Source organism: Balaenoptera acutorostrata, chromosome 10 (genome assembly GCF_949987535.1).
Source record: "Balaenoptera acutorostrata chromosome 10, mBalAcu1.1, whole genome shotgun sequence".
NCBI lineage: Eukaryota > Metazoa > Chordata > Mammalia > Artiodactyla > Balaenopteridae > Balaenoptera > Balaenoptera acutorostrata.
The window spans coordinates 26,519,893-26,546,775 of record NC_080073.1 but is presented as its reverse complement, the minus strand read 5'-3'; the positions used below and the strand labels follow the sequence as shown (position 1 = coordinate 26,546,775).

General features: G+C 40.3%; 1 protein-coding gene across 1 annotated transcript; it reads left to right on the top strand.

Moving 5' to 3' along the window:
• The first annotated feature begins 16,169 nt into the window (after window positions 1-16,169).
• C10H3orf49 (chromosome 10 C3orf49 homolog) lies at window positions 16,170-26,726 on the top strand. The gene is given in 6 exon segments (XM_028169143.2): window positions 16,170-16,294; window positions 19,945-20,186; window positions 20,189-20,266; window positions 23,397-23,521; window positions 25,963-26,076; window positions 26,529-26,726. Coding segments are annotated over 6 exon segments (882 nt in total).
• Window positions 26,727-26,883: the final 157 nt, after the last annotated feature.

Genomic DNA, 26,883 nt, shown 5'->3' with positions numbered 1-26,883 from the left:
TTACATAGTGGCTGCACCACTGTGCATCCCCATCAACAGCGTACAAGCTTTCCAGTTTCTCCACATCCTTGCCAGTACTTGCTGTCTTTGTTTTTGTTTGTTTGGTTGTTGTTGTTTTTTATAACAGCCATACTGACCCTTATAAGATAACTCGTTGTGTTTTTGATTTGCATTTCCCTGATGATTAGTGACATTGAGCTTTTTTTTTTTTTAATTTATTTTTGGCTGCGTTGGGTCTTCGTTGCTGCACACAGGCTTTCTCTAGTTGTGGCGAGTGAGGGCTACTCTTCTTTGCGGTATGCAGGCTTCTCATTGAGGTGGCTTCTCCTGTTGCAGAGCACGGGCTCTAGGGCGTGCGGGCTTCAGTAGTTGTGGCGCACAGGCTCAGTAGTTGTGGCGCACGGGCTTAGTTGCTCCGCACCATGTGGGATCTTCCTGGACCAGGGCTCGAACCCGTGTCCCCTGCATTGGCAGGCAGATTCTTAACTACTGCGCCACGAGGGAAGTCCTTGAGCATTTTTTATATACTTTTGGCCATTGTATATCTTTGGAAAAATGTCTGTTCAAGTCCTTAGCCCATTTTTAAATTGGGTCATTAGGGGGTTTTTTGCTATTGAGTTGTAGGAATGCCCCCCACACACAAATGAAACTTAAAAAATTGAAAGTGTAGATGCTATCCAAAGGAAACATGGGCCTTTTCTCTAAAATGATTATACTTAAAAACAGGCCATTAAAACCAGAATTGCCACCCCAACTTATAAAGCAAAATTTACATATTCTTGTTTCTAACTCAATAGACTGATCTTTTTCTCCCTTTAATGTTTGTTTTTACAGCTGAGTTATAACATAGGAGTATATAATTAAAATCCTCAGGTCCGTAATTATAAGCTCTACTGCAGTATAACTGTTGAGTCTTTTGATGATTCCGTCACTAATTATGCCTCTTAGAAGATCCAAATATCACTTTACCATAAAAATCTGATCATCGTCAGCTTTCAGTCAGTATACTTGACTGAACGGAAAATATTATTTATTTCCATATAAAATCTGTGGGCTGCAATGATTCATTGTACGTATTTTATCAAAGAGGGAAAAATAATAAAACCATAGAAACAGATTTCTTTTTGTCATTAAATGGTATATCTTTTATCTTTAAAGGGCTACCATGAAACGTCCAGAAATTATTCTTTATTGGAATTAAAAAAAAAAAATCTTTCCAGCAAGTTATTAGTATGCTGGTTTAGTTAGCTGATTATTTCCTTATCCTATTACATAATGCCCAAAAGAAAGTAAAAGTTTATTAATGAAATGACAATATATATCCAAGATCTATATTCTAAGGTTTGTCACTAAATTTGGAATACCTTGTATGAGATATTTTACCTTGAAGTAGAGTGATTAAATCTTATTTCATGAAAATAGTGCCATTTTATCTAACTTTCATCCTTCTCACCCTCAACCCTACTCTCATCTCTCCCACTGTCCGGCCATTTCTTGTCCTCAAAGCCAGGGCTTATTTTTACAAGCTGCTAATTAACTGTTTTGATAGACACAGTAAGGCACAACACAGTACTCTGAAAACTAACTTTGAGGGAATAAGTTTATTTCACCATGAAGAAAGGAAAAGACAGAATACATGTTGAGCAAGATACCTCTCTCCTTGCTACTTCTTGTTCATGACAGTCAGAGGCATATATACTGCCCCAGGAAGTAGGATTCTTAAAGCAAAATTGAATTGAGACAATGTACATAGATTTCTAAAACTGCCTCTCTATGTAATAGATAATAGAAAAAGCCACATGCAACCCCCTTACCACCACTACTCCCACCACCATGGAACCGGGAAGGTTAAGAGGGTCACATGGAGGGAGGGGTTGGTAATATGGATGAGGTGAGACATGGAGAGTTGGGGTACAGTAGAGACCCCGGGAAGCATTGGAAAGACCTCTGTGGGGAGGAGTAGGGTCAGCTTCAAGTCACCCAGGGATTTCAGTACTATGGGGTGGGAAAGAAGGGGGATCTTCTATCTGCGGCCATTTTTAAATCATCCCTAGATGGACCCCAGATATTGCTGACTTGCCCTTTCTGGAAATTCCCTAGCTGCCTACTCCCCACTTTCTGTTTGAAATTAATATAGCTACTCCAGCTTTCCAGGAATTGCTGTTAACATGGTATTTCTTTTTCTACCCCTTTACTTTGAGCCTATTGGTGTTTTTTTTTTTTAATTTTATTTATTTATTTATTTATTTTTGGCTGTGTTGGGTCTTCGTTTCTGTGCGAGGGCTTTCTCTAGTTGCGGCGAGCGGGGGCCACTCTTCATCGCGGTGCGCGGGCCTCTCACTATCGCGGCCTCTCTTGTTGTGGAGCACAGGCTCCAGACGCACAGGCTCAGCAATTGTGGCTCACGGGCCCAGTTGCTCCGCGGCATGTGGGATCTTCCCAGACCAGGGCTCGAACCCATGTCCCCTGCATTGGCAGGCGGATTCTCAACCACTGCGCCACCAGGGAAGCCCCCTATTGGTGTTTTTATATTTAAAGTATGTTTCTTACAGACATTATATAGTTGGGCCTTGTTTTTGTTTTTGTTTTTGTCTTCATCCACTCTGACAATCTCTGTCTTTGAATTGATGCATCTGGACCATTTGTATTAGTTGAATTCATATCTACCACATTTGTAACTGTTTTCTATTCATTGCAATTGTCCTTTGTTTTTTCCCTCTTTGTTTTAACTGAACATTTTATATGATTCCATTTTGTCTTCTTTATTAGCATATCAGTTTCACTTCTTAATTTTTTTGTTATTGCCTCAATTTCTAATGTACATTTTTAACTAACCTAAACGTAGCTTCACATAACACTATATTGCTTTCTAAAGACTGCAACAATAACAGTATAGGTAGCTTATACCAGGGTATTCCCAATTCCTCTCTCCTGCTGCTTGTGATACTGCTGACTTTCATTTCACTTAACAATATGCTATAATCTTCTACTACATTGTTACTATTAGATAAAATTATCTTTTAGTGAACTAAAAATAGAAAATTATTTTACCTTTATTTCTTTCTTCTCTCATGCTTTTCCTTTCTTTATGTAGATCCAAGTTTTTCACCTATATTATTTTCCTTCTTACTGATGAACTTCCTTTGACATTTCTTGCAGGTCAAGTATGCTGGTAATCAATTTCCTCAGTTTGTGTTTGGCTGAAAAACTCTTTATTCCTCCTTAGCTTTTGAAGGACACTTTCACTGGATATAGACTTCTTGTTGATTTTTTTTTTCCTTTGAGCATTTAAAATATTTCACTCCACTCTCTTTTTGTTTGCACAGTTTCTAACAAGAAGTCTGTTATATTTCTTATCTTTGTTCCTCTACAGGTATGGTGTTCATTTTCCTGTGGCTTCTATCAAGAATTTCTCTTTGTCTTTGGGTTTCTGAACTTTGAATATGATTTGCCTAAGGGCATGTGTGTATGTGTGTGTATCCAGATGAGATAAGGTTCAGGAAAATTCTTTTCTCCAAGAGAGTAGGCTTTGTTAGGAGAAAGCTCTGGGTTTATTTCACAATGATTCTTTTCTCTCTCTCGCTCGCCCCAAGACACAGGTGATACTTTTGAATCTTCACTGTGAAAACCTCATTGATGGAGTTCCTGGTGGTAAAAACCATGAAAGTGTGGAGTCCGCCTAAGACTGTGGCACCCAGCACTTTGTCTCATGGTAGTCCACCTTCAGCCTCCAGCAATTCATCAGAATTACCATGATAAGTCTTTATACCTGCTTATGGCTCTAGCAGTTTCTGCTCCAAGTAAGCAGAAATTGGCTGTGACTCTCGTGATTCACCAGTCTATCCAAATTTTGGAGTGCTGGTTTCTCCTGATGGGTCCAAGAAAAGTCTTTGATTTTCAGCTTGCTCAGGATAAGAGGTCTTACTTTTTCTATCTCTAAGAACAATCCATGAGCCAGAGTTTCAGGGATCTTTGAACATGTACAGTAGCAATGGTGGTACAGCATGAAAAAATCTTAGTCCTGGAACATAGTGAGTCTAGATATATAAAAATCCACTCGTGTTACATTAATTATTGTGGACCAGGTCTTCATCTAGAATTTCATCTTTCATCATTATAACAACCCCAGAGATATGTCATGTTTTATCAATCTTACAGCAGCATCTAGTATAATCTTTCTACCCTGTAGGATGCTCGATAGGTATTACATGAAAAGTTAACAGGTGTTACATTTCATTTAAAAAGTGCTATGGACTAATAATTACAACAAATCAGATTAAACAAACATCTCTCTACTAGAGAACTCCTCAGGGAATTTAATATGCTGGGTATTGCGAATTCAGAGATAAGTAGACATCATTTCCCTAAATCATTTGATCATAGGATGTTTTATTTTTCTCTTGGAGCATCTGGTGGGACTTGTGTTTGGTGGAATACACTTTGGTGTGGTTTTGGTAGTATGAGAAGAAACACACTGGCTTTAGAGCAAAAGGAACATGGGTTTGAATTTCAACTACACTAATTATTTTTTAGGCAAATTGCTTAATCCTGTTAGCCTGATGGTGCTCATCTATAAATTAAAGGCATAATACATTAGCTTATTGATCCATTACTTAATATCATAATAGACAGTAGTATCTGCTTCAGGGATTAACATAGGGATTCAGTGATATAAGGTATAGGCTTGTCACCTGATAAACACTTAACAGTTATTAATGTCATTATTATTACCATCATACACCAGACTCCAAAAGAGTGGTAAGCTCTTTCCCAGATTAGAACCAGTTTTTCTCTGAATCAATGTGAAGTCAAATGCAAATGAAAGTTGTTGCCCAGTCATGAATACTTGAATAACACATCTGGTCTGATCTCCTGTGTTAGAAGGATGTGTGTAGGAGTGGATCTAAGTGTAAGTTTCCACGGCCTATATCAACACTGAAATGTCATTCCGTGTTTGGTAAAATTCACAAAGAACATTGCATGAGACTTCCAAATACGGCCCAGCAACCAATTCTCTTCTGAGAAAAGTATAGGGTCAGGGCCAAAAGCATTTAATCTCTATGACCAAGCGTTTGGGAGTCTTTCATTTGAAATGAATTACTTGCATTAATTGGCTAGTAAGTCACTGTGATTGCATATTAAAGTCACAGCTAAGCCCTATTGGACTGTGATGTGTTTTCCACACTAAAATGTCAACATGGTGGGTGACCTGCCATGCAGAACACCAGGGAAGCAATTGCAATATGGTATCTGGTGCCCATGTGGCTGGAGTTGCTCAGTGCTGGACTCAACACTATAATCTTGAATAGGTTGGTTTGGAGCAATATACATGATTAGGTGGCTTAATTGCATGTTGTAAAGGAAGCTGTGACCTTTCCAGTCCCATCCTGGATGTGGTATTGTGCTCTTGGGAGGAGGATAAGACAAATGTGTGGGGGGGAACTTGACAACAGCAGTGTTCATTCGTGTAATTACTTGAGTGTATTCAATACCTTAAAAAAAAATACGGACAATGCCTCAGATATTAGTGGTCATCTGTTGTTTAAAGAAAATTTTGTAAAAGTCAAGTTGCCTTGGATAAGGGACCCAGTAACATTACCAGTAAATTGTAAATGTTGAAAGTACAGCATCAGCATGAACAATTCTCTAATTTTTCACTAATTTAGAAAAGTCGTACAACATTAAAAATTTAAGGCCATGATATTCTTTTTTTTTTTTTTACTTTTTTGTTTGTTTGTTTTGTTTATTTATTTATTTATGGCTGTGTTGGGTCTTCGTTTCTGTGCGAGGGCTTTCTCTATTTGCGGCAAGCGGGGGCCACTCTTCATCGTGGTGCGCTGGCCTCTCAGTATCGTGGCCCCTCCCGTTGTGGAGCACAGGCTCCAGACGCGCAGGCTCAGCAGCCGTGGCTCACGGGCCCAGCCGCTCCGCGGCATGTGGGATCTTCCCAGACCAGGGCTCGAACCTGCGTCCCCTGCACCGGCAGGCAGACTCTCAACCACTGCGCCACCAGAGAAGCCCAAGGCCATGATATTCTTGTCTATCAATCCATTAGCTAAAAATGTTACAGCCTAATAATGTCATAACGATTCCATATGACATCAAAAATTAAGACAGTAATATAAATCCTGTCATTTGCAAGATATTTTACAGTTGCAAAACTACTTTTAAGTCCATTATAACATAAGAGAAAGCGATATGAGAGAAGACAAAGCAGATATCATTTTCCCAATTTTACTGCTGAAGCAGAGAAGCCGGCACGTAAAAGACTTAGAGCAGTAAAGTTGGGACTTAAATCCAAGCCTCTTGGCACAAAATCCACAGTTTCATCCCCCTCTCATGGTATCTATACCTAGAGGACACCTATTCTAAATAGGTGCATTCTTGGGGCATTATTAAGCCTGAGGTCCAGACCTACTGCTTTGAAATACAAGTTAATTCTGCCAGGAAGTTGTACTGTTTCGCAACAGTATGTGTAGCCAAAATCCCCAAGAATGAAATGAAATGCTTGGCATCTTTTGACAAAAGTTACCTAAGGATTAGGCTGGGCCTGCCTGCACACAGTGAAATGCACCAGAAGGGAAGAAATTACTCAGACAACCCAGCCTTCTTTCATTTTCACCTGAAATGTCCTCATAATTGAGGCAAAAGTTATGTTTGGAACCTGAATTGTGGGCATAATTGATCTGGTTATCTCCATGGCTCTCTTTGTGAACACAGACACACATAAAACCACCAGGCACTGATAGTCCCTGCCCCAAACCATAAATTACCTCGAAAACAGCATCCTCTGGATCCTTGGCCGCTGCTCTGTAAATGACTGTGCCAGGGCCAGCGTCTTCTAGGATATCAATCTCGGTAACTGCCAGAAAATGTAAAATAGACGTCCTTGAATGAGTCTCACCATCATAAGCCCAGAAACTCTTCATTCAATCCTGGATCTTAGATAAAACTTAATGCATTGTGCTTGCTCTGTACAGATGTTTTTATAGGGTGATTCTCATTAATCATAATCATAATAATAATAGACATCATTTATCAAGCATCTGTCATGTATCAGGTATAGGGCAAAGAGGTATATAAATTTAAATAATAACAATATTGAACATTTCCTGAGTGCTTATAACTGCTAAGCACTGAAACCCATTGGTGACTATTATTTCCATTTTACTGAGCATTAGAAAGAGTAAGTAACTCAAGGTTACACAGCTAATACGTTATTGGGTGCTATTATTGTCTGATTATTAATGTCTGTCCTTTCCTTAAGTTTGCCTTCCTTCTATCCATTTTTAAAACATTGGGGACCATAAACTTGCATATTTACTAGTCAAACCACTCTTCAGGGATCAGGAACACTGGGGCAGAGGGAGACCCCTTAGTGCTGGAGGAGAGGACCCAACCCCGGAGAAGCTGCTGCACCATTTTGCCGAGGGGACAGGATTTGTGGAGCAAACGCATCCACAGCCTGCTTGGACTCTAGTCAGGACACTGGCTGGGCCAGCCCATCAGCAAAGGTGCATGGCGTGTCCGCCAGCAACCTGGCACCAGGCTCGCCGATTTAGAAGTCAGAAGAGCATGTGTTCACCTTGGATCTGCCCTTGAGGAGTTTATCCTCTGCTTGGAAAAGGGAATGGAAGAAAACGAACACGTATTCAGCACCTCCTGTGTGCCTGGCACTAGGGTTGCCCTGTGAACACACTCTGTCAGGTGACTTTCATCAAGAAGGGACTAATATCTCAGTTTAACTACTGGGGATGCTGAGGCTCAGGCAGGATGAGTAACTGTCCCTAGTCAGTGACCATCCCAACATCTAAGCCTCAAATGCTTACGCTTTTAATAAAGAACATGGATCATCCACGTGTAGGTGTTAAATATTTGACTACCTAGAAAAAGGCAGAGTTGAGAATAAATGAGATGAGAGTGAGAAAAAGAGATTCATATGTGGTGAAAATCAAATAAAAAGGGATGGGGAGAGAGAGAGAGAGAGAGAGAGAGAGCACAAAAAGGACTTGATCCCTGCCTTCATGAAGCATCTAACTCAATAACATAGACATGCTGTTCGTTTAATCATCACACAAATAAAGGAATAATTTTAGTACATGATAAACAGATAAATGAATAATTCTTAACAGTGAGCAAGTTACTTCACCTTTCTAAGCCTGGTGACTCATCTATACAATGGAATGCAAATAGAACATACCTCCAGTGCTCTCAGCATTAAATAAACTAATCCATCTGATGCTCTTAGCATAGTGCCTGCTACATAGTGCCCGGTAAGTGGCAGTCATGTATCATTACTTTTGTTATCATTATTCTCCTCATCACTCTTATAACCATGACACTATGAGAGGACACAGGGCATGATGTCGACATACATATGTCCACAGGGTCCTTCCTTCCCCAAGACAAGAGCTCTGTACCTTGGTCTCTTTGAGCAAGGGATCCGATGAAGATGGGTGTCTCATTCACAACTGCAATCTGGATTAAAATGGTCTGTGAGGCTGTTGCCCCTTGATCGTCTTTGGCATAAATTATCAGGAAGTAGAGAGACACCATCTCAAAGTCCAGCTTGGGTACTCCAGTGGTGAATAACGAAAAATTTTTTTAAATGCAGAATAATGGAATGAATGACTGGCTTCCTAAAGATGTAGACAGAATATTTTAGATCTATAATTCCCACTATGAATCAGCACTTTAAAAAAAAAGAAATAAAAACCTTGTATTTAAAAAGTGGAAGCAGGGACTTCCCTGGTGGTCCAGTGGTGAAGACTCTGTGCTCCCAATGCAGGGGGCCTGGGTTCAATCCCTGGTCAGGGAACTAGATCCCGCATGTCTGCATGCTGCAACTAAAGATCCTCCATGCCGCAGCTAAGACACAGCGCAGCCAAATAAATAAATATTAAAAATAAATTAAAATAAAAATAAAAAATGGAAGCAAGGGGATCTGATTTCTTAAAAACCTCCATGAACAGAGAATTCACGCATGTTGTATCAAATGGTTTCCCCTTCATCCAGCCCACTTTTCCATGTTATTCTTCCAAATGACAAAGCTGATCACATCCCTTCACCTACTCTAATTTGTCACAGTTTATCCTAAGCACTCTACAAATAGCTCATTCTATCCTTGCTATGGGTACTATTATTGGGTGCATTTTACAGATGCAGAAATTGAGGCTTGTAGAAGTTAAGCAACTCAGCCAAGTTTTCGCAGACAGAAATACAATCGCGCTGGACTCCATCTGACGTCTCACTTATGCTCTGGCTCTTCATCATTAGCCTAAACTGCCTAGCACCTCAAAAACGGATAGAAAGGGAGCGTAAGAGTCCTTTTCCTCCCCCATTCAGTCACCCCAAATCTCTTACTCTATGTTTTCCATGATTGTTTCACACTAGTTTTCAGGGTTTTTTTAATAAATTTATTTATTATTTTTTTATTTTTGGATGCGTTGGGTCTTCGTTGTTGCACGTGGGCTTTCTCTAGCTGCAGCCAGCGGGGGCTACTCTTCGTTGCGGTGCGCGGCCTTCTCATTGCGGTGGCTTCTCTTGTTGCAGAGCACGGGTTCTAGGCACGAGGGCTTCAGTAGTTGTGGCACACAGGCTCAGTAGTTGTGGTTCACGGGCTTAGTTGCTCCACGGCATGTGGGATCTTCCCGGACCAGGGCTTGAACCCGTGTCCCCTGCATTGGCAGGAGGATTCTTAACCACTGCACCACCCGGGAAATCCCTCACACTGGTTTTTGAACTGCTCTCTTCAGGGATCCCCTGAGGTTGAACGACAAGAGAACTGGGTTCAAGTCCACGTCCACTATGAAATGGCTCCAAGACTTTGGCCATGACCCTTCAGGTCTCTAATTTGGATTTCTTCACCCTCACATGAAAGCCTTGTATGTTCTGTTGCTAATGTCCTTTCCATGTCTGGTCTGATATGGGTGGGTTGGGAAATTCTTGTTTCTAAAGCTTTTCTCACTGGTAAAGTTACAAAAAATAAAGATTTTATTGAGTAGCAAAACCCACTGAAAGTTTGGCCACTTGTCTTTGGATGTTCTATGTCAAACCCATTGTCCATAATGATGATGGATCCTAAGGCAATACTAATAGCTTACGTGTACTGAGCACTTACTATGTACCAACTGCAAATGTTTAATTTGACTCATTTAACCCTGAAAAAAAAGAAAAGACCCAGTGTTATTGGTACTATTAGTATGCCCAGTTTACAAATGAAGTAACTGAGGCTTAGAGAGGTCACCAAGCAAAGAACAGAGGCAAGATGTGAATTCAGGCTTTCTGCACCAAAGTCCATGCCCTTAACCACGCTGTTCTACTTCCAATGTGTCTGCCTTCTCAGTAAGAGAATCACCAACCCTGAGAAGAGAGGATCATCACGCCATCCTGCCAGCCTCATGCTAACAAGGGCTAACATTTATTGAGCACTTTCTATGTGCCAGGCATTGCTCTCAGCTTTTGACATCATTTAAACATCAAAACAAACTCACAAGGAAGATAACATTATTACTCCCATTTCACAGAAGAGGCAACTGAAGTTTGGACTATATAATACAGCTAGGAAAGTCACACTGCTGGAAGAGGCAGTACTTGGACCTGACCCCTGTCAGTCTATCCCAGGGCTCTTGCACTGACCCACACCACCTCTGGCAGTTACCCCTGAGTGTTTTCCTCCCACTACCATGAGAAGTCAGTAATATATTCATATTTGACAGCACTCCTCTACCAAACACTTATCACAGGCTGGACATTTCATCTCTTAGAGTCTCACAATTATCCCATGGAGCAAATGCTGTCAGCGACCTCATTCTACCAATGAGGAAACTGAGACCCAGAAATTAGATGACCGAAGTAACACAGCTAGGAAGTGACAGAGCTAATATTTAAAGCCAGATTTTAAAAGTCTTCCTGACTCTACAACCCGTTTTCTTTTTCTCAAACTCTGATGCTTCCTGATAAGTTAATTTAATACTTTAGCCTGATTTGAAGATACATAGGATTTTCAAGCTGCAGTTGAGCACAGTCTTGTTCTCAAGGACTCTTGCCCAAGAAACACAGCCCTAAACTCAGGACGGCCCAATGGTGTGGTTCCTTCTGCTTTGGGAGCCCACGGGGGCAGCAGCTGTGTCCTTCTTACTCCCTAGCTCCTTCCACAGTATCAGGCTTTTCAACAAATACTTGCTAAATTTTTAAAAATGCAAATGCTATTCGTTACACTTTACAATGGAAGAAGGCAGGAAGATGGTTTAAGTCTTCCTCTGGTTGATTACTCCTCTCCAAGGAACCGAAGGTGCACACCCAAAGGGTAACTTGAATTCCTTTTGCCGTACTGCCTGTGCAACCCCATTTAGATTACCCAATGACAGGTAACAATTTGAAGATTACATAACCTGAGCGTACCTTGTCTCATTTCATTGATGTATCTATATAATCAGGTCACTTCAAGCTTTGTTATTGTTTCTTCAGGAGACTAGTTTGGCTTTGGATTTTTTTTTTTCTTTCTTTCTTTTTTTCTTTTCTTTTTTTTGGGGGGTTTGATTGCCTGCCCAGTCACCCCTCCCAAGTCTTTTGCAAACCAAACAAGCATATATCCTGCAAGGAAGGAAGTTCAACAAAGGATAATGATATGCTAAACCTCACATAAAACAGTATATCCCCTTTTATAGAGTGATGTTGTAAAAACATATTAACTCATTTAGTTGTGCCTTTATCTGTAGATTTATTTCCATGCTATGAAACTGTTTCATGATTGAAATGTTTCTAAAGCTATCTAGAGCTGGTGTATGACATAATTATGGTAATGTGACAATCTTTCTTATAGTTTTTTATTCTCTGTAATTTAACTACACTAGCACTGAATATTGAAGTATAAATATATTTATGATAGTAACATGTACGGTGTTAATTGCTCCTTATGGCCAAGCACTAAATGGCATTTTGCATACATTATCTCATGGGATCTTCTTACCAATCCCTGAGTGAGGTGGTATTATTATTATTAATCTCTTTATACAGAAAAGAAAACCAAAGTGCAGAAAAGTAATTTTCCCAAGGTCACATTGCTACTAACTGGAAGGGCTGTGATTCAAACCTATGTTTCTTGGACCACAAAACCTATGCTTAGAACAACTATGATTCACTTTTTCACCAAAAACAAAACAAAACAGTAAGCAAACTACTGAACAATCTTTGCGTCTTTTGAGGTTTAGACTTATAACAAAAATCAAACTAAGAACAAGCATTAGATAGCATTTTGCACCTAACTGAGGTTGGAAGCAAATGTAAAGTCTGACAATACCAAGGTTTGGCAAGGATATTCAGTTAGCCACCTAGTGGCCACCTATCTGGATGAGACCAGTGTAGTCACAAGGGTCCTTAAAAGTGGAAGAAGGAGGCAGAAAAAGAGAATCAGAAGGAGGTATGATGAATGTCAGAAAGATGCAAAGTTGCTGGCTTTAACATGGAGGAAGGGAGTGGCTAGCCAAGGAAGGGGGTGGCCTCTAGACACTGGAAAAGGTAAGGAAATGGGTACAGCCCTAGAGATTCCAGAAGAAAATGTAGCTGTGCCAATACTTTGATGTTAGCCCATTGAGACCTGTGTCAGACTGCTAACTGCAGAACTGTGAGGTCATAAATCTATGCTGTCTTAAGGCACCACCAAGTTTGTGGTAATCTGTTACAGCAGCAAAAGAAAACTAATACAGGGGCCATTTAGATTATGTTAGAAAATATTGGTGCGCACATTTTACATGATTGAGCAACTCGGAGCGGAGGTGACAATGTGCTAAAGCTGAAATCAGGTAACACCACGTTTTTTCTCAAAATCCTATAATAGCTTTTCATCTCGCAGAGAGTGAAAGCCAAGTTCATATGCTGGCCTCCAAGCCCCACACGATAGATGTCTCCATTTATTTATCTGGCCTCATATTCCTCTACGGTTGCCTTCACTCCCTTCTGCTCAAGCCACACAAGCCTTTCTGTTCCTTAGACATATCAAACAGGTCCTGCCTCAGGGCCTTTGCCTTGACCATACTCCCTGTCCAAAAGCATCTTCCCTCAATGACACTAGAGTGTCAGTCCTGGACAGGGATTCCAGTTGCTTTGTCCAGCGCTGGATCCTCACTGCCCAGAACAAATATGTATTGACTAGCTCCTGTAACCAAGCAGGACCCCATGAGGCTTTCCCAGAATAGAGCCCCACCTGCCTTTTGTCTGTTGAAAAACTTTAGTCAAAGAATAAATTTAATCAGAGAAGTGAAAAAATGCAGAAAGAAAGGAACACAGTCAAGCAAGACAAAATAATAATACTTTGGCCATTAAACAAAGTCAAGGACCTTTAGTTCTTCCCCAAGGTCTATAGATAATATTCGGAGCCATGTCCTTTGAGCTGTTCTGCAGATACTGAAACCCCCCCCAGGTGGAAGAAGTTAATTGTATGCTGCCCTCAAGCACGTAGACCCCAGAGCAGCTGGAACCAGAAGGTTGATGATGCTGACTCCCAATTACCTCACCACCAACCAATCAGAAGAATGTCCACGAGCTGACCACGCCCTGCTCCCTGAACACTGTTAAAGACTCCTCACTAACCCCGTCCCGGGTGAGGCACAGTCTTATGGGCACTAGCCCGCTGTGGCCTCCTTTGCCTGGCAAAGCAATAAAGCTGTTCTCTTCTATTTCACCCAAAAGTCTGTCTCTGAGATTCAATTTGGCATCAGTGCACAGAGGCCGGGTTTTGGCATCACTCCTTAAAAACTATCGTCAAATTCATAGAGACAGATTGAACCCATCTCTTGGATTGGATGTAGCAATGACATTTTTTTGTTGTTGAGAGCTGTTGAATTCAGTCATTATCCCAAAGAACTAAAAAGAGTTGTTTCTGAATTCAATTCAGATTTCAAATTATTGAAATTTACCCCCCAAAATACAGAATTCTGATTTAGTTTACTTTTGCCCTTCAGTTACCTAATGTGCAGGTTGGATGAATAAAGCATGCACAGCTACAGGCTTTCTACTTAACTTCTGGGTTTGCTGTTGAAAATGCTGTTTTGGGACTTCCCTGGTGGCGCAGTGGTTAAGAATCCGCCTGCCAATGCAGGGGACATGGGTTCGAGCCCTGGTCCGGGAAGATCCCACACGCCGCGGAGCAGCTAAGCCCGTGTGCCACAACTACTGAGCCCACGAGCCACAACTACTGAAGCCCGTGCGCCTAGAGCCGTGCTCCGCAACAAGAGAAACCACTGCAATGAGAAACCCAAGCACTGCAACGAAGCGCTCACCGCAACTAGAGAAAGCCCGTGCGCAACAACAAAGACTCAAAAACAAATAAATAAATAAATAAATTTATTTTTTTAAATTAAAAAAATAAAAATGCTGTTTACCCTCATATCCTTCTCCTTAGCCCTTCGTATTTCGTTGTCTCTCTTCTATACAGCAGATTTTTCTCACCTATTGTATGAAGAAATTGTGATGTATATTTTCATGTAATTTGATTTTTGGAATTCTGTCACCTTATGTGGTGAGTTCTTCCAAAATATAATTTTTTTCCAATTAAAAAAAATTCATAGAGACAAATGTTATTAGGAGTTATTGTTTAATGGGCATAGAGTTTCAGTTTTGCAAGGTAAAATAAGTGCTGGAGACAGTGGTGGTGATGGTCGCACAACAGTGTGAACGGACTTCCTGCCACTGAGCTGTACACTTCAACATGGTAAATTTTATATGATGTCTAGTTTATCACAATTTAAAATTTTTTAATTTTATATTTAAAAAATTTTAATGATAGAAAAACCCTAATAGGGATTTCCCTGGCAGTTCAGTGGTTGAGTCTACGAGCTTCCACAGGGATTCCAGTTGTCTTGTTCAACGCTCGATCCTCACTGCCCAGAATAAATATGTATTGACGAGCTCCTGCAGCGGGGCATGGGTTTGATCCCTGGTTGAGGAATTAAGATCCTGCATGCCATGCTGCACGGCCAAAACAAAACAAAACAAAAACTCTAATTATTTTCCATTATTCTGAAGAGCCAGACCAAAATCTTTCAATTGTTCTGTAGGATCCAGCAGGTTTGGCCCTGCCTGTCTCTCCAGCTCATCAGATACATCCATCTCTTTGCTGCAGCCACCCTGACTATCTTGTAAATTTTCAAAGACATCAGACTCCTAACACCTCAGGGCTTTGGTACCTGCTGATTCATCTGCCTGGAGCAGACAGATCCTCACGCAAGTAACTCTTTTATCTTGTTGAGCTCTTTGGCCCAATGACCTTATCAGGCAGAACTACTGCATTAAAATCTGCATTTTAATAAGATCCCCAGGTAATTTGTGTGCACATGAAAGTCTGAGAAGCTAGCTCCAGATGACTGATGAGTGCAAACACAGCAAACAGAGTAATCCTTGTATCTCCCAACACTTTTCTAGAGTTTTCCTTCTTAGCTTCTAGTTAAGTTCAGACTGAAAAACTCAAAGCACCAGAGAAGGATCGGAATAAATCCTAGTGTCTGCTGCCACCTTGTGGTAGGAAGTTCAAACCCAGCCAGAATTTGCTCTTCTCTGGGAAATAAACTAGAAAATGTTAGAAGGGAGGGGTGGACTCAACTTTCTCAGCCACGTGTGTTGAGAGATCACTACAAAATACGAGATATAATAGCCCTTGGAAGTGTACTGTGAGAAGGCCAAATAAAAACGTGACAGAGAGAGTATTCATCAGCTCTACTTGAAAAATCTAACAAAAGCTGGGATCATTGGAATTCCTATTGCTTCTGGTTCTGCCCTCTTCGGAATTCAAACATGCACACCTGGCTGTGATAATCAATTGGTGTGTGATTATTTTATTACCAATCCAAATGGCAGTGGTTAGACAATCAGGTCACCTGTTCTGCATCTGCCTTGCCCAGAAGTTCACAACAGGAAAGGGAATTTCCCACCGCTCTGTCAAATGCGTCACTGGTGACCTCCGTGAAGTGGTAAACAGGGCTGGTCCAACAAATGATGTCTCTAACACCTTAAAGGGAATCAGGAAGCAATTCCAAAAATTTCCTAGTACTTTACCCCAAAGAGCCCAGAAGTTAAAAGCGCCTCAGTCACTCACTGCATGATTTTGTTTTGAAGTTTGTGAGCTCAAGAGCTGAAGAAATCCAAAACAGCTGCTACAGGTGAAGTTGATAGCAATGGACCATCCTCACCTATATACACCAGAACCCTTTAAGGTTGCTTACGGAAAAGCTGGCCAGTACCGGAGATTTCAGCAACCCAGAAAGAGAAATGGCTCATTCAAAAGGAAAGGGATTGAAAGGTAGGAAACTGGGACTCATTTCCTTCTCTCTTGAGTGAGATTCTTTGGATTTTGCATTGACCAATATTCACCGTGATGATTAGAAAAGGTAGCATCTCTTTTTAAGCATTGCGTTTAGAAATGAAGGCTCTGTATGGATTAGAGGAAGAGGAGACAGCATTTATACACTGGATCAGAGAACCTAGTGCCACAATGGAAGCTTCATTTTGTGATTAGAAAAGTCTTCATTGTAATGGGGAAAACCTTTCCTTTCTACCTGAATTTGAGTTTTAATGTTGCATATTATACTAAAATAAGCAGATAGTAAGTTAATATTTCAGTCTCACAATTTTAGACAGCAAATACTATTATTTTGAAAATTCAGTAGTGCATTTTTCAAGATGAGTCCATGAGCAATGCTCTTTCTGTTCCCTTTTCCAACAATTTTGGCTGCTGAGATACATACTAATTGTATTTCACCCATGTGCATGCTCTTATGTAACCTAAAAACTGTCTTATACTTAATTTTTCTTGCCAATGGCAAAACCATGAAGACAAGCATGAAATACTCCAAAAATAATACATTTTAATTTGGAAAGTTAGTGAGATGAATTATTTTCCAATTTTGAGGGCAGGGTGTTTTCTTTCTTACCAGGTTCATGAGCAATATCTTAGATAGGTAGAAATGAGGTGTTTTCATGAGACCTGAAGCATCAAAGATCAGACTTCTGAACTTCCACAGGCAAAATGAAATTTTGCAGAGATTTCCACTTTCAGTAAAAAACAGGGGTTAAAAGGAGAGGCAATACAACCAAATAAATTCACCACCAACCAAGATACTTAAAAGCTTAGGAAAGAAAGGATTCTTTTCATAACAACAATGGCAGCAGTTCTACTCCTAGGCTCTGGAGCAAAATTACATTTGTTAATTATGTTATAAATAGACTGGGAATAAGGGTGGAGGGATGGGAATGGGAGACGCATTCTAGAGATTCAGAAACTGCTTAGGGCAGGGCTTTTTATTTGAGGGGTTGCATGGATGGCCTTGGGGGTTCCTGAACCTCCTGAATTGTATTCCCATGTGTATGTGTATTTATGGTAGTAGAAACAGATGGCTTTATTAAAAGATTCTCAGAAGGGTCCATGGGAAATTAGTCTTAGCCCATAAATGACCTTTGGGCCAATTAGAATATAGCACCCCTTCCTTAGGACACTTGACTGCCCTCTGCTGGAAAGTTATTGTATTATAGTAACTATGCTCAACTATAATGAATGTGAATAATACCACCTCGTGAGTGTGTGTGTGTGTGTGTGTGTGTGTGTGTGTGTGTGTACAACTGACAGAACTCTACGTCCTTGGTCCCAAAAAGGAGGCTGCTAGCCTATGAGGACTCCCTTCTTTTGACCTCTTAGCTTGCACTCCCTTCTTGCCTTTTAAATTTTTTCCACACAGATCTGTTCCACATGGTAATAAAAGCTATCATTTATTGAATGTATTATCAGGTTTCAAGCACATAAATTATTTTCTTTTATTTGTACATTCCTGAGAACAACATACCTATTTTCAAATGAGAAAACTGAAGCTCATAGATGTTAAATAACATGGCCAAGATCACACAGTTAGGAAGTATGGTGCTGGTTTGAACCAAACCATTTAACTCCAGTGCTTGGGCTGAACTATTTAGTGGGCTGAACTACTTCTCTTGCATAATGACAGAGAAGCTGAATGATTTAGGTTCAGTTGAGAATAGTGTTTTTCTGGAGGTTGGTATTTTGCTACTGGTGGGACTTGACATAGTTTAAGTAGCATATGAAAAATGTTTTTAATAGTTATGAATTTATTTATATCCTCATTAGAAATATGTATTACATGTATTATAAATATAATGTAATATAATATAATATAAAACCTGGGATTTCACCCTGAGAAATGAAGATTTATGCTCACACAAAAACTTGTACACACATGTTTATAGTAGCTTTATTCATAATGGCCCCAAATTGGAAACTACCCAAATGTCTTCCAATGAGTGAATGGTTAGACAAAGTGTGGTATGTCCACATCATGGAATGTTACTCAGCAATAAAGAGGAATAGAATATTGATAAACACAACGAACTGAATGAATCTCTGGAGAATTATGCTGAATGAAAAAAGTAAACCCCAAAAGATTTTACAGTTGACTCTTGAACAAAGCAGGGGTTAGGGATGCCAGCCATCTGCACAGTCAAAAATCCATGTATAACCTAGAGTCAGCCCTCCATATCTGCAGTTCCTTGGTGTCTAAGGTTCCACATCCACAGACTCAACTGACCTTGGATCATGTAGTACTTACTATTGAAAAAAATTTGCATGTAAGTAGAACTGCACAGTTCAGACCCATGTTGTTCCAGGGTCAACCATATGCTGTATGATTCCATTTACAGTACCTTTTTGAAAGGACATAGATTATACACATGGAGGACAGCTTAGTGATTGCCAGGGTTTAAGGAAAAGGTAGGGGTGAGTGGGAAGTGGGTGTGGCTATAAAACACGAAGGATCCTAGTGGTGATGGAAATGTTCGGTATCTTGCCAGTATCAGTGTCAATATCCTGGTTGTGCCAATGTATTTTAGTTTCGCAGGAGTTTGCCATTGGGGGAAACTGGGTAAAGAGTACACAGAGAATCTCCCTGTATTATTTATTACAACTGCATGTGAAACTACAATTATCTCGAAATAAAAAGGTTAATTTTTTTAAATCCCTGGGATTTTATGGATATTGTTGCTTTGGATGAAACTAACAAAAAACCAGTTAATTGAGGAAGAATATTAGGTAAATCAGGGTATCATGGAATGGATGATATTTACCTAGCACAGAGGATAACAACACAGACTTTGGGGTCAGATTGTCTGGGCATAAGTTATTTAATCTTATTTAATCTTTCCAACTTTTAATTTCCTCATTTGTAAAATGGAGAAGACAGTAGGAGGATTAAATTGTGTAATACATATGAAAGAACTTAGATGAGTGTTTAGCACATAGAAGTCTATTAAGAAGTGTTACCTGTTTACTAAAATATGCAAAAATTACTAAAATATGCAAAAATGATGAAGATGCTATATGACTATTTAGAATTTTGGAAATAATGCATTTAGAATTATTCTCTCTAAATGAGTATTCTATGTAAATGCAGCGTTTATAGGACCTTGGAGACTATATTCTTTATTGACTACCCTAGCAGACTCTTTCTTCTCTCATCACTGTAGCCTGGGAACCACTAAATCCAGCAAAAACTATCTCAAACCATTACTGAAATAAGATCTCCAATTTGCCAATATGAGGTAATATAATTTAACAATCACAAACCGAGATTAAAATCTGCATTCTATGCTTGGTCAATTAAGTTAATCTCTCTATGTCTCAGTTTACTCATTAGTAAAATGAAGATAATAATATAACCTACCTGCTATGAGGATTAAATGAGATAGTGGCCAGAATGCACTTCTAGAGTTTGGCAACAAAACGCCAAGTAGTTGCTTTGGCTTTATTCTTCTGTGATTTGGGTCTTCAAATTTATTTTTTGGAACTGTATAATTTTTTCACATTTGCAGTGGATTTTAATGATTTAAATGATACCTTTTTTTTAACTTTTCAATTTCCTTGATACAAATTATTTTTCTTTTGTTCAGATGGCATAGAGCTGTGTCTACCAACTTAGTAAAACAAAATGTATTGGTCCCCAAAGAGGAATCATCCAATGAGAGTGACATGGAATTTCATGAAAGCCAGCAAAATCAGAAAAGAGATTTGGTCAAGAAAGTGAAGACTTCTTTGGGGAGGATGCTGTCACACAAGTACAGAAGCAAGCCAGCAAGTGTCAGCGGAGAGGGCTCCACTAATCCTAAGGTAACCCTCCTTTCAAATACGTAGAGCCCTCTCCTAGAATTGTCAAGGAGCTTCCATCGCCCAAGTTATTTACCGAACCAAGAATGAGAAAGCTCTCACAGAATGGTAATCGAAGGCAACATATGGTTAAGTGTCAAGGCCAAGAGGAAAAATGAAATTAGGATGGCTTTTCTTGCTACCCCAAGTATGGCATCTCCTGGGAGCTGGTCTGAAATGCTGAAGCTCAGGCCCCACCCAGGTCTACTGAGTCAGAATCTGCATTTTAGAAAGACCCCCACGTGACTCGTATGTACATGCATTTTGAAAAGCTCTGAATTAGATCACCTTTGAGGTCCCTCCCAGTCCAATTAATCAGTGGTTCTCATGAGTCTAAAGCTACTTTTCATTTAAATACAGATGCATACATAGGCATATGTATGTGTATATGCATATACACATACACATACACATATATTAGAAAATCAAACCAAAGTGGGATTTTGTTTTGTTTTGTTTCTGGAGAAAGGAGTGAGGCAGACTTTCAAATGGCTACTTCTAACAGAAGAGGGTGTGGTGAGAATTCTATTTTTAAAATCTATGATTGGTAAGTCAGAAAGGAAGTTTTATTTTGTTGTATCTACTTCCCATGTACCTTGTGAAGAATCAATGTTTGAACGGTTAACTTTGTCTTTTTTGCAACATGGTGATGCTGTTTTGGGGGGGCCCTAATGAGTGATGACTAACGATATTACTACTATTTGCATTCTCCTCTGTAGCTTTTTAAAATTAATAGACCTTATTTTTTAGAGCAGTTTTAGGTTTACTGGAAAACTGAGCAGAAAATACAGAAAGTTAGTTCCCATATACCTCTCTCTCCTTACCCTACCCTCATAGTTTCCTCTGTTATTAACATCTTGCCTTAGCATGGTACATTTGTTACAATTGATGAGCCAATATTAATATATTATTATTAAGTATAGTCTATAGTTTACATTAGGGTTCACTCTTTGCCCTGCCCACTTCTATGGGTTTGAAAAACCCACCATGTAATGTGTCTCTCATTATAATATCATACAGAAGAGCTTCACTGCCATGAATGTCCTTTGTAGGTTTCTAATGCCCTTTATAGCACAGCATCCAGAAACATATAAAGTCCTTATGTATATGTAGGAAATTCAAACATACCTTCAAATTTCACATGGTTATAAGGCTGCAAGCCTAGTGGATACTTTTTCCAGAAAAAAAACCCCAAAAAACAAAAATGATGGCTTCCAGCTGACTGACTGCCCTTTCAAACGAAGTCTCTCTTCTGGAAAAAGCAGTCACTATTACAAGGATCCAAGCATCTAGCAATTACCTGGTATGGATTGACCTGCCTATTTCTGTTAAAAACAGCAAAGAGGACATGCTTATATACTGATGGGGGTGGAGTTGGAGAGTCCAGCAGAAAACAGAGGACCAAAATCTTCCCCCTCATCCCATGCACTGGCTTATTTTCAACTTAGTTGGAATAACATCTCTACACTAAGATTTTTCCAAGAAACTTGCCCATCCTTCAGGCTTCCACTCAAACATTCTGACCCTCAGCTGTGACCAAAAGACAGTTGCTCATCCCTGTTGACCCTCATTACACTTTTTAAACAAAAATTTAGTAAATAATTATTATATGCCAGCCACACTATTAGGGATAGAGTAGCAGATAGAACACACATGGTCCCTACCCTCCTGGAGTTATAGCACAGAGGGACATTCCAGCATTATGCAGATAATTACCTCTGATGCAAAGGAGAAGTAGAAGTCACTATGGGTACACATCATGGATGCTAATTTAGGGGAGGGGGCTCAGGAAAGGCCTCTCTGAGGAAGGAACGACTCAGATGAGATCTGAGGGACAGCTAGAGTTAGATAAGGAAAGAGTGGTGAGAACAGTTTCCCAGGAAGAGGGGAGAGCACTTTCAAGTTCCAACATCAAGAGAGCACTGGGTGTAATTAAGAAATTAAAGTAATCCAGCCAGGGAGAGGCTGGTGAATAAGGTGGTAAGGGTGTCTGTAAGCCATGTTAAGAAATGTTAACTTTTCCTAAGGGTGATAAGAAACCATCAAATATTTTCAAGCTGGGGATCTATATAATCTGATTGGCATTTTTTAAAGGTAGCTCAGGCTGCAGGGTAGAGACTGGATCGAAGGAGAGCAAGAAGAGATGCAGAAGGAACAATAAACAGGCTCTTACATTCGTTCAGGCAAGGGATGATAATAGTTTGGACGAGTCGTGGCGGTGGGGATGGTGAGATGAAGGGAGAAATATTCGCAGGTAGAAGTTGCAAGATTTGGGGATGAGCTGGACGGTGGCAGGGGAGAAGGAAGGGTCCCCGGGTTGAGCATCTGCTTTGAAGGTGGAGTCACCAGTCACTGAGATGAGGAGCCACGGCTCCTAGATGTGGTTATCAATGGACCTAAAGCAGGTTAAGTTGATTTTAGGTGCTGCGCACAGCTTGAAGACACTGAAACAGGACAAGCTGCAAAACCCTTTTTCCAAATGACCCTGTCAATCCCTTTGACTACAACAAGGAAAAAGTCTCATTTTCTGCCCTTTTTCTGTTACAGTAAAAAAGAGAGTAACCTCAAGTTTAGTGCCTTCTGTAGGCAATAACATGGTTTTGGTTTTACCATACTAGTCTCAGTGCCTATATTTATGATATTGGTTTTTGATTTATGATCGTGTTTTAAGTTTCCTTTATAAGTATGTTTATTGTGTTAAGAATTGAATTGATAGAGAAAAATATTAAGGGCTCTAGGGTTCATGGGGCTCCTGGAATGTGGGAAAAACTATTAAGATGGTATGTGAATGACTGAGCCTTGTGCCACTTTGCTGCAGAGTAGATTTAAAGTTGGCTTTTGTCTACAGCAAATACTCAAGGGATTGTCTTGCACATTAGAGGGTTACTTTTTCGAATTCCACAAGAGTTACAGGGAAAAGCAACAGAGGGCAAAACTGAAGTCTCAAAGACAGGTAACCACCTTGTTAAGACGGGTTGGTGACCATTGAGGTCATGACCACAAGAAAAGGCAAATAAATGTTCAGGAGAAAGTGTCAGCTTCATCAAAACAAATCCATTTTAAATTTTTAACCCCAAAGAAAAAAGCCACTGAGACAGCATGTGATGCTGGCTTTTCAGGAGACTTTCTAATAGGGAGCATATGTTTATTACTGTGATCCTTCAAGATTGTCTGTTTTTTTCTTCCCCTTCCCTCTAAGCAACTATACAACTTGATGTTGTAGAAGCAGAGACAGAGGAGATAACCCAAGGAAATACACTCCTCCGAGCCAGGAGATCCACCAAGCGGTTATCTGTGACATCCCTTCCCTCAGGACTGCAGAAGGTAAAATGCTAAAACAAACTCGCCTCTAAAGACTTTAAGTCAGTGTTTAGGGATGTTGTAAAAACCAAGTTCTCTCCCACTGCAAGTCCCTCATAATAAGGCATTTAAAGCTGCTACTTGTGTGTCTCCACTCCCAGAATTTAGGGCACAGAGTGTGGACTTTCCAGTTTTGATTCCTCTAGTTCTGAGCGCAAACTGTGCAGCTTCTGCTACAATCTGGGCAACAGTGAAGTTTACAGCTTTATATTGACTTTGTCAGCTGTTCAAATATCAAGACTCATTAGTATATTAGCACCTGGCCTATCATGCATACATGTGGAGAGGAATTCTCTAGACCAACCCAATAGAATTTCTGTGAGGATGCAAGTGTACATTTGTCCACAATAGTAGCCATTAGCACGTGTGGCTTTTCAGACTTTGGAATGTGGCCAGTGCAACTGAGGAGCTGAATTTTATATTTTATTTCATTGTAATTGAAATTAGAATACAAATAGCCATATGTATAGTATAGACAGTACAGCACTAGGTGATCCAGGACTCTCCAACCCAAAGCTTGTACTTACCTGTACTTATCAAGTTTTAGCCTAAATTGCCCAGACTGTTTTTTTAATAGAACCCTGAAATACTATTATTACTTTAGATATAATAAGCATTTACTTAAAGCTGACTATGTTCCAGGCCCTGTTCTCAGTGCTTTAAAAATACCAACTCAGTTAATCCTTACGACAGCCCTATAAGGTAGAGAGCAATAGGTTACTACAGTAAGTAGGATATTATTTTAGGGATGGCAATGAGAGGTTAAGTGATTGGCCCAGATAATTGGAAGAGCCAGGCTTCAAACAGCAGAAGACCTGGCTCTGGAGTGCTTAGTCCTAATTACTATGCTAGGTACTAATTGTACCGTCCAATATGGTAGCCAATAGCCACGTGTGACTATTTACATTAATTAAAATTAAATGTCCATTCCCTTCGCTGCACTAGCTACCTTTCAAGTGCTCAGTAAACATATATGGCCAGCGTCTGTTGGACTGGACAGCGCAGATAAAGAACATTTCCATTTTTGTGGAAAGTTCTGTCGAACAATGCTGCCCTAGAGCGTCACTGCCAGAGTGCACCAATATTAGTTTTGAATTTTACCTTTTTTGTGCTAAGTTTGCATTTATCGTATTCCTATTACGTGCTGGGCAGTTTGGGGAGGCTATAAAGGTGACCCAAGGTCATGGTCCTGTTTGTGTGGAACTTACAGTTTGATAGAGGAGATGGACATGAAAGTATGGCACTGTTAGCTCTCAGAATGTTCTCAAAAATATATTTGAATGAACGGCCCACATTTCAAAATCAGAAAAATTCAAACAGAAATCTGGATTTTCAACTTCCTTTTGAAAAATAGGAGGATTTGGCAACACTGGGCCCACAATTCCCGGGGCAACAGCAGGAGCCGGCGCAGAGGCCTGCCCCCTTTGCAGGAGGGCATGTTCTCTCCAGTTCACACCAGCCCCAGCTAAGCCTGTTTTACAAACCCTGCCTGACCCTTCTAGGCATTTGACTTTTTAATAGTGGTATTCAACAAACACAGAAGTAAGTAATTACCAAGTGCTTAATAGAAAAAAAGCCCCCAAAACACTTGGTTTTACGAGAGAGGAAAAAGAGGAGTCGTACTCTGGATGGACTGGGGAAGATTCTGCCAGTGACACTTGAGCCTGGGCGAGCTGGCAGGGCAGAGTGGAGGTTCCGCAGACTCATTTGTAAACTCAGGCAAAGGGCAAGACCCAGATGTGATCCCACATCCTACTTTGTGTAGGCCTCACAATAGTCCTAATGCTAATTACTAAGCACAAGGGGAAGGAGGAGTGAACCCAATAAGACTAAAAAGGGCATATTAGCCAGGAGTCATGACCTAGGAATGATTTCCAATAGCACAGGTACTTGAAACCAGCAAGCCAGGGACCAGGGGAAGAGTATCAGGCATGCAGCAAAAAGAACCCAGAGCTTTCTTTTTATGTTTGGAGACATGTCTGTCATGAAAATAAGGAAACCTGCAGAAACAAGACCAAATTAACAACTGGATCCAGTGATAATGAGCTTTCTGGGACACTGGTCTACAACAGCCCCACACTCTGTGCTCAGCGGCTGCAGAAGCAATTTCTTCTTCTTCCCCCTTACAAATGACCTGCTTTTTTCCTGACACTGTATTTTCTCTTAGAACCAGACAATCTCATTTCTCTGCACCCTATAGATCTCTTCAAAGAGAGCTCTGGGCACAAAGGAGATATATGGGGGGTGGAGAATAATATGAATACGACCTCCAACTCAACGTTGTTATGGGGCAAATGTTCAGTTTATAAGAGAATGTCCCAAAGGTGAGAATGTTCATTTAAGCACCGTCACAGAGATCATGTTGGCACTTCTTAATCTGATATATTTTTGCATTTTTATGATAGGTTCCGTATTCCTCAAAAAAGAGACCACACTTTCCAGCATTTAAAAAAAAGAAACATAGCATGGAAAACATCCTCCGAAAATCAGATTTGACAGTAGTAAAGCTTCAAATGCAGGTAGTGGACAAAGGCTTTTACTTTGGTGTTTCAAAAGCATCAGAGGGCCAGGCTTAACTGAATGCACAGCCCTGCTAGACAGCGCGGATGTGGGATGAAACTAATGATTAGCATGAAGGAATCATGTTAGTGGGGGGCATTCAAGAGTGGCTACAGGATTGCTGAGGGCACCGAGGATGGTGCTGTGTGCCTAATAAATATTAAGTGAATTCAATTAAAATGAAGGCACACACATGGGCTTCTTTTGAGAAGAAATGAGATCCTCTTTACCACTGGGTGGTAAATGTATGTTTTCAAGCTCTGTTTGCTATGACTTGAATTAGATTAATACTTTGGGACTTGTAAACGTCCAACAATTCCTGAACTTATCTCTCAGGAAAAACAGGCCTCCTTTGGATGTGGACAAGGCTTTCTAGCACATGGTTTCATTTCTTTGTATCTGGCTGTCATAGGTGGATGACCTCATAGGAACAGTGACAGATAAATCCATGAAGCTATTGGCCCAAAGACACGCTGAGCTTCAACAGTGTGAGTTTCTAGGGGATGAAATCCTTCAGTCTTCCAAGCAGTTCCAGAGGATATCCAAGAGAACCATGAGGAAGTATAAATTGAAAAACGTGTGTTTCCCATGTACTTGGTGCTGCTTCTGATTTTGTTTCTGACTGCACAAAAGGTATGTTCATAGGGGTTCTTATCTTTTGGTACATAATCCTGAATAAGTTTCTCTTAATCAGTGGCGGCAGCGGGGGGTTAAGGGGGGTGGGGTCGGTGGTAAAAATATTCTGCCCAACAGTCCTTAAAAAAAGA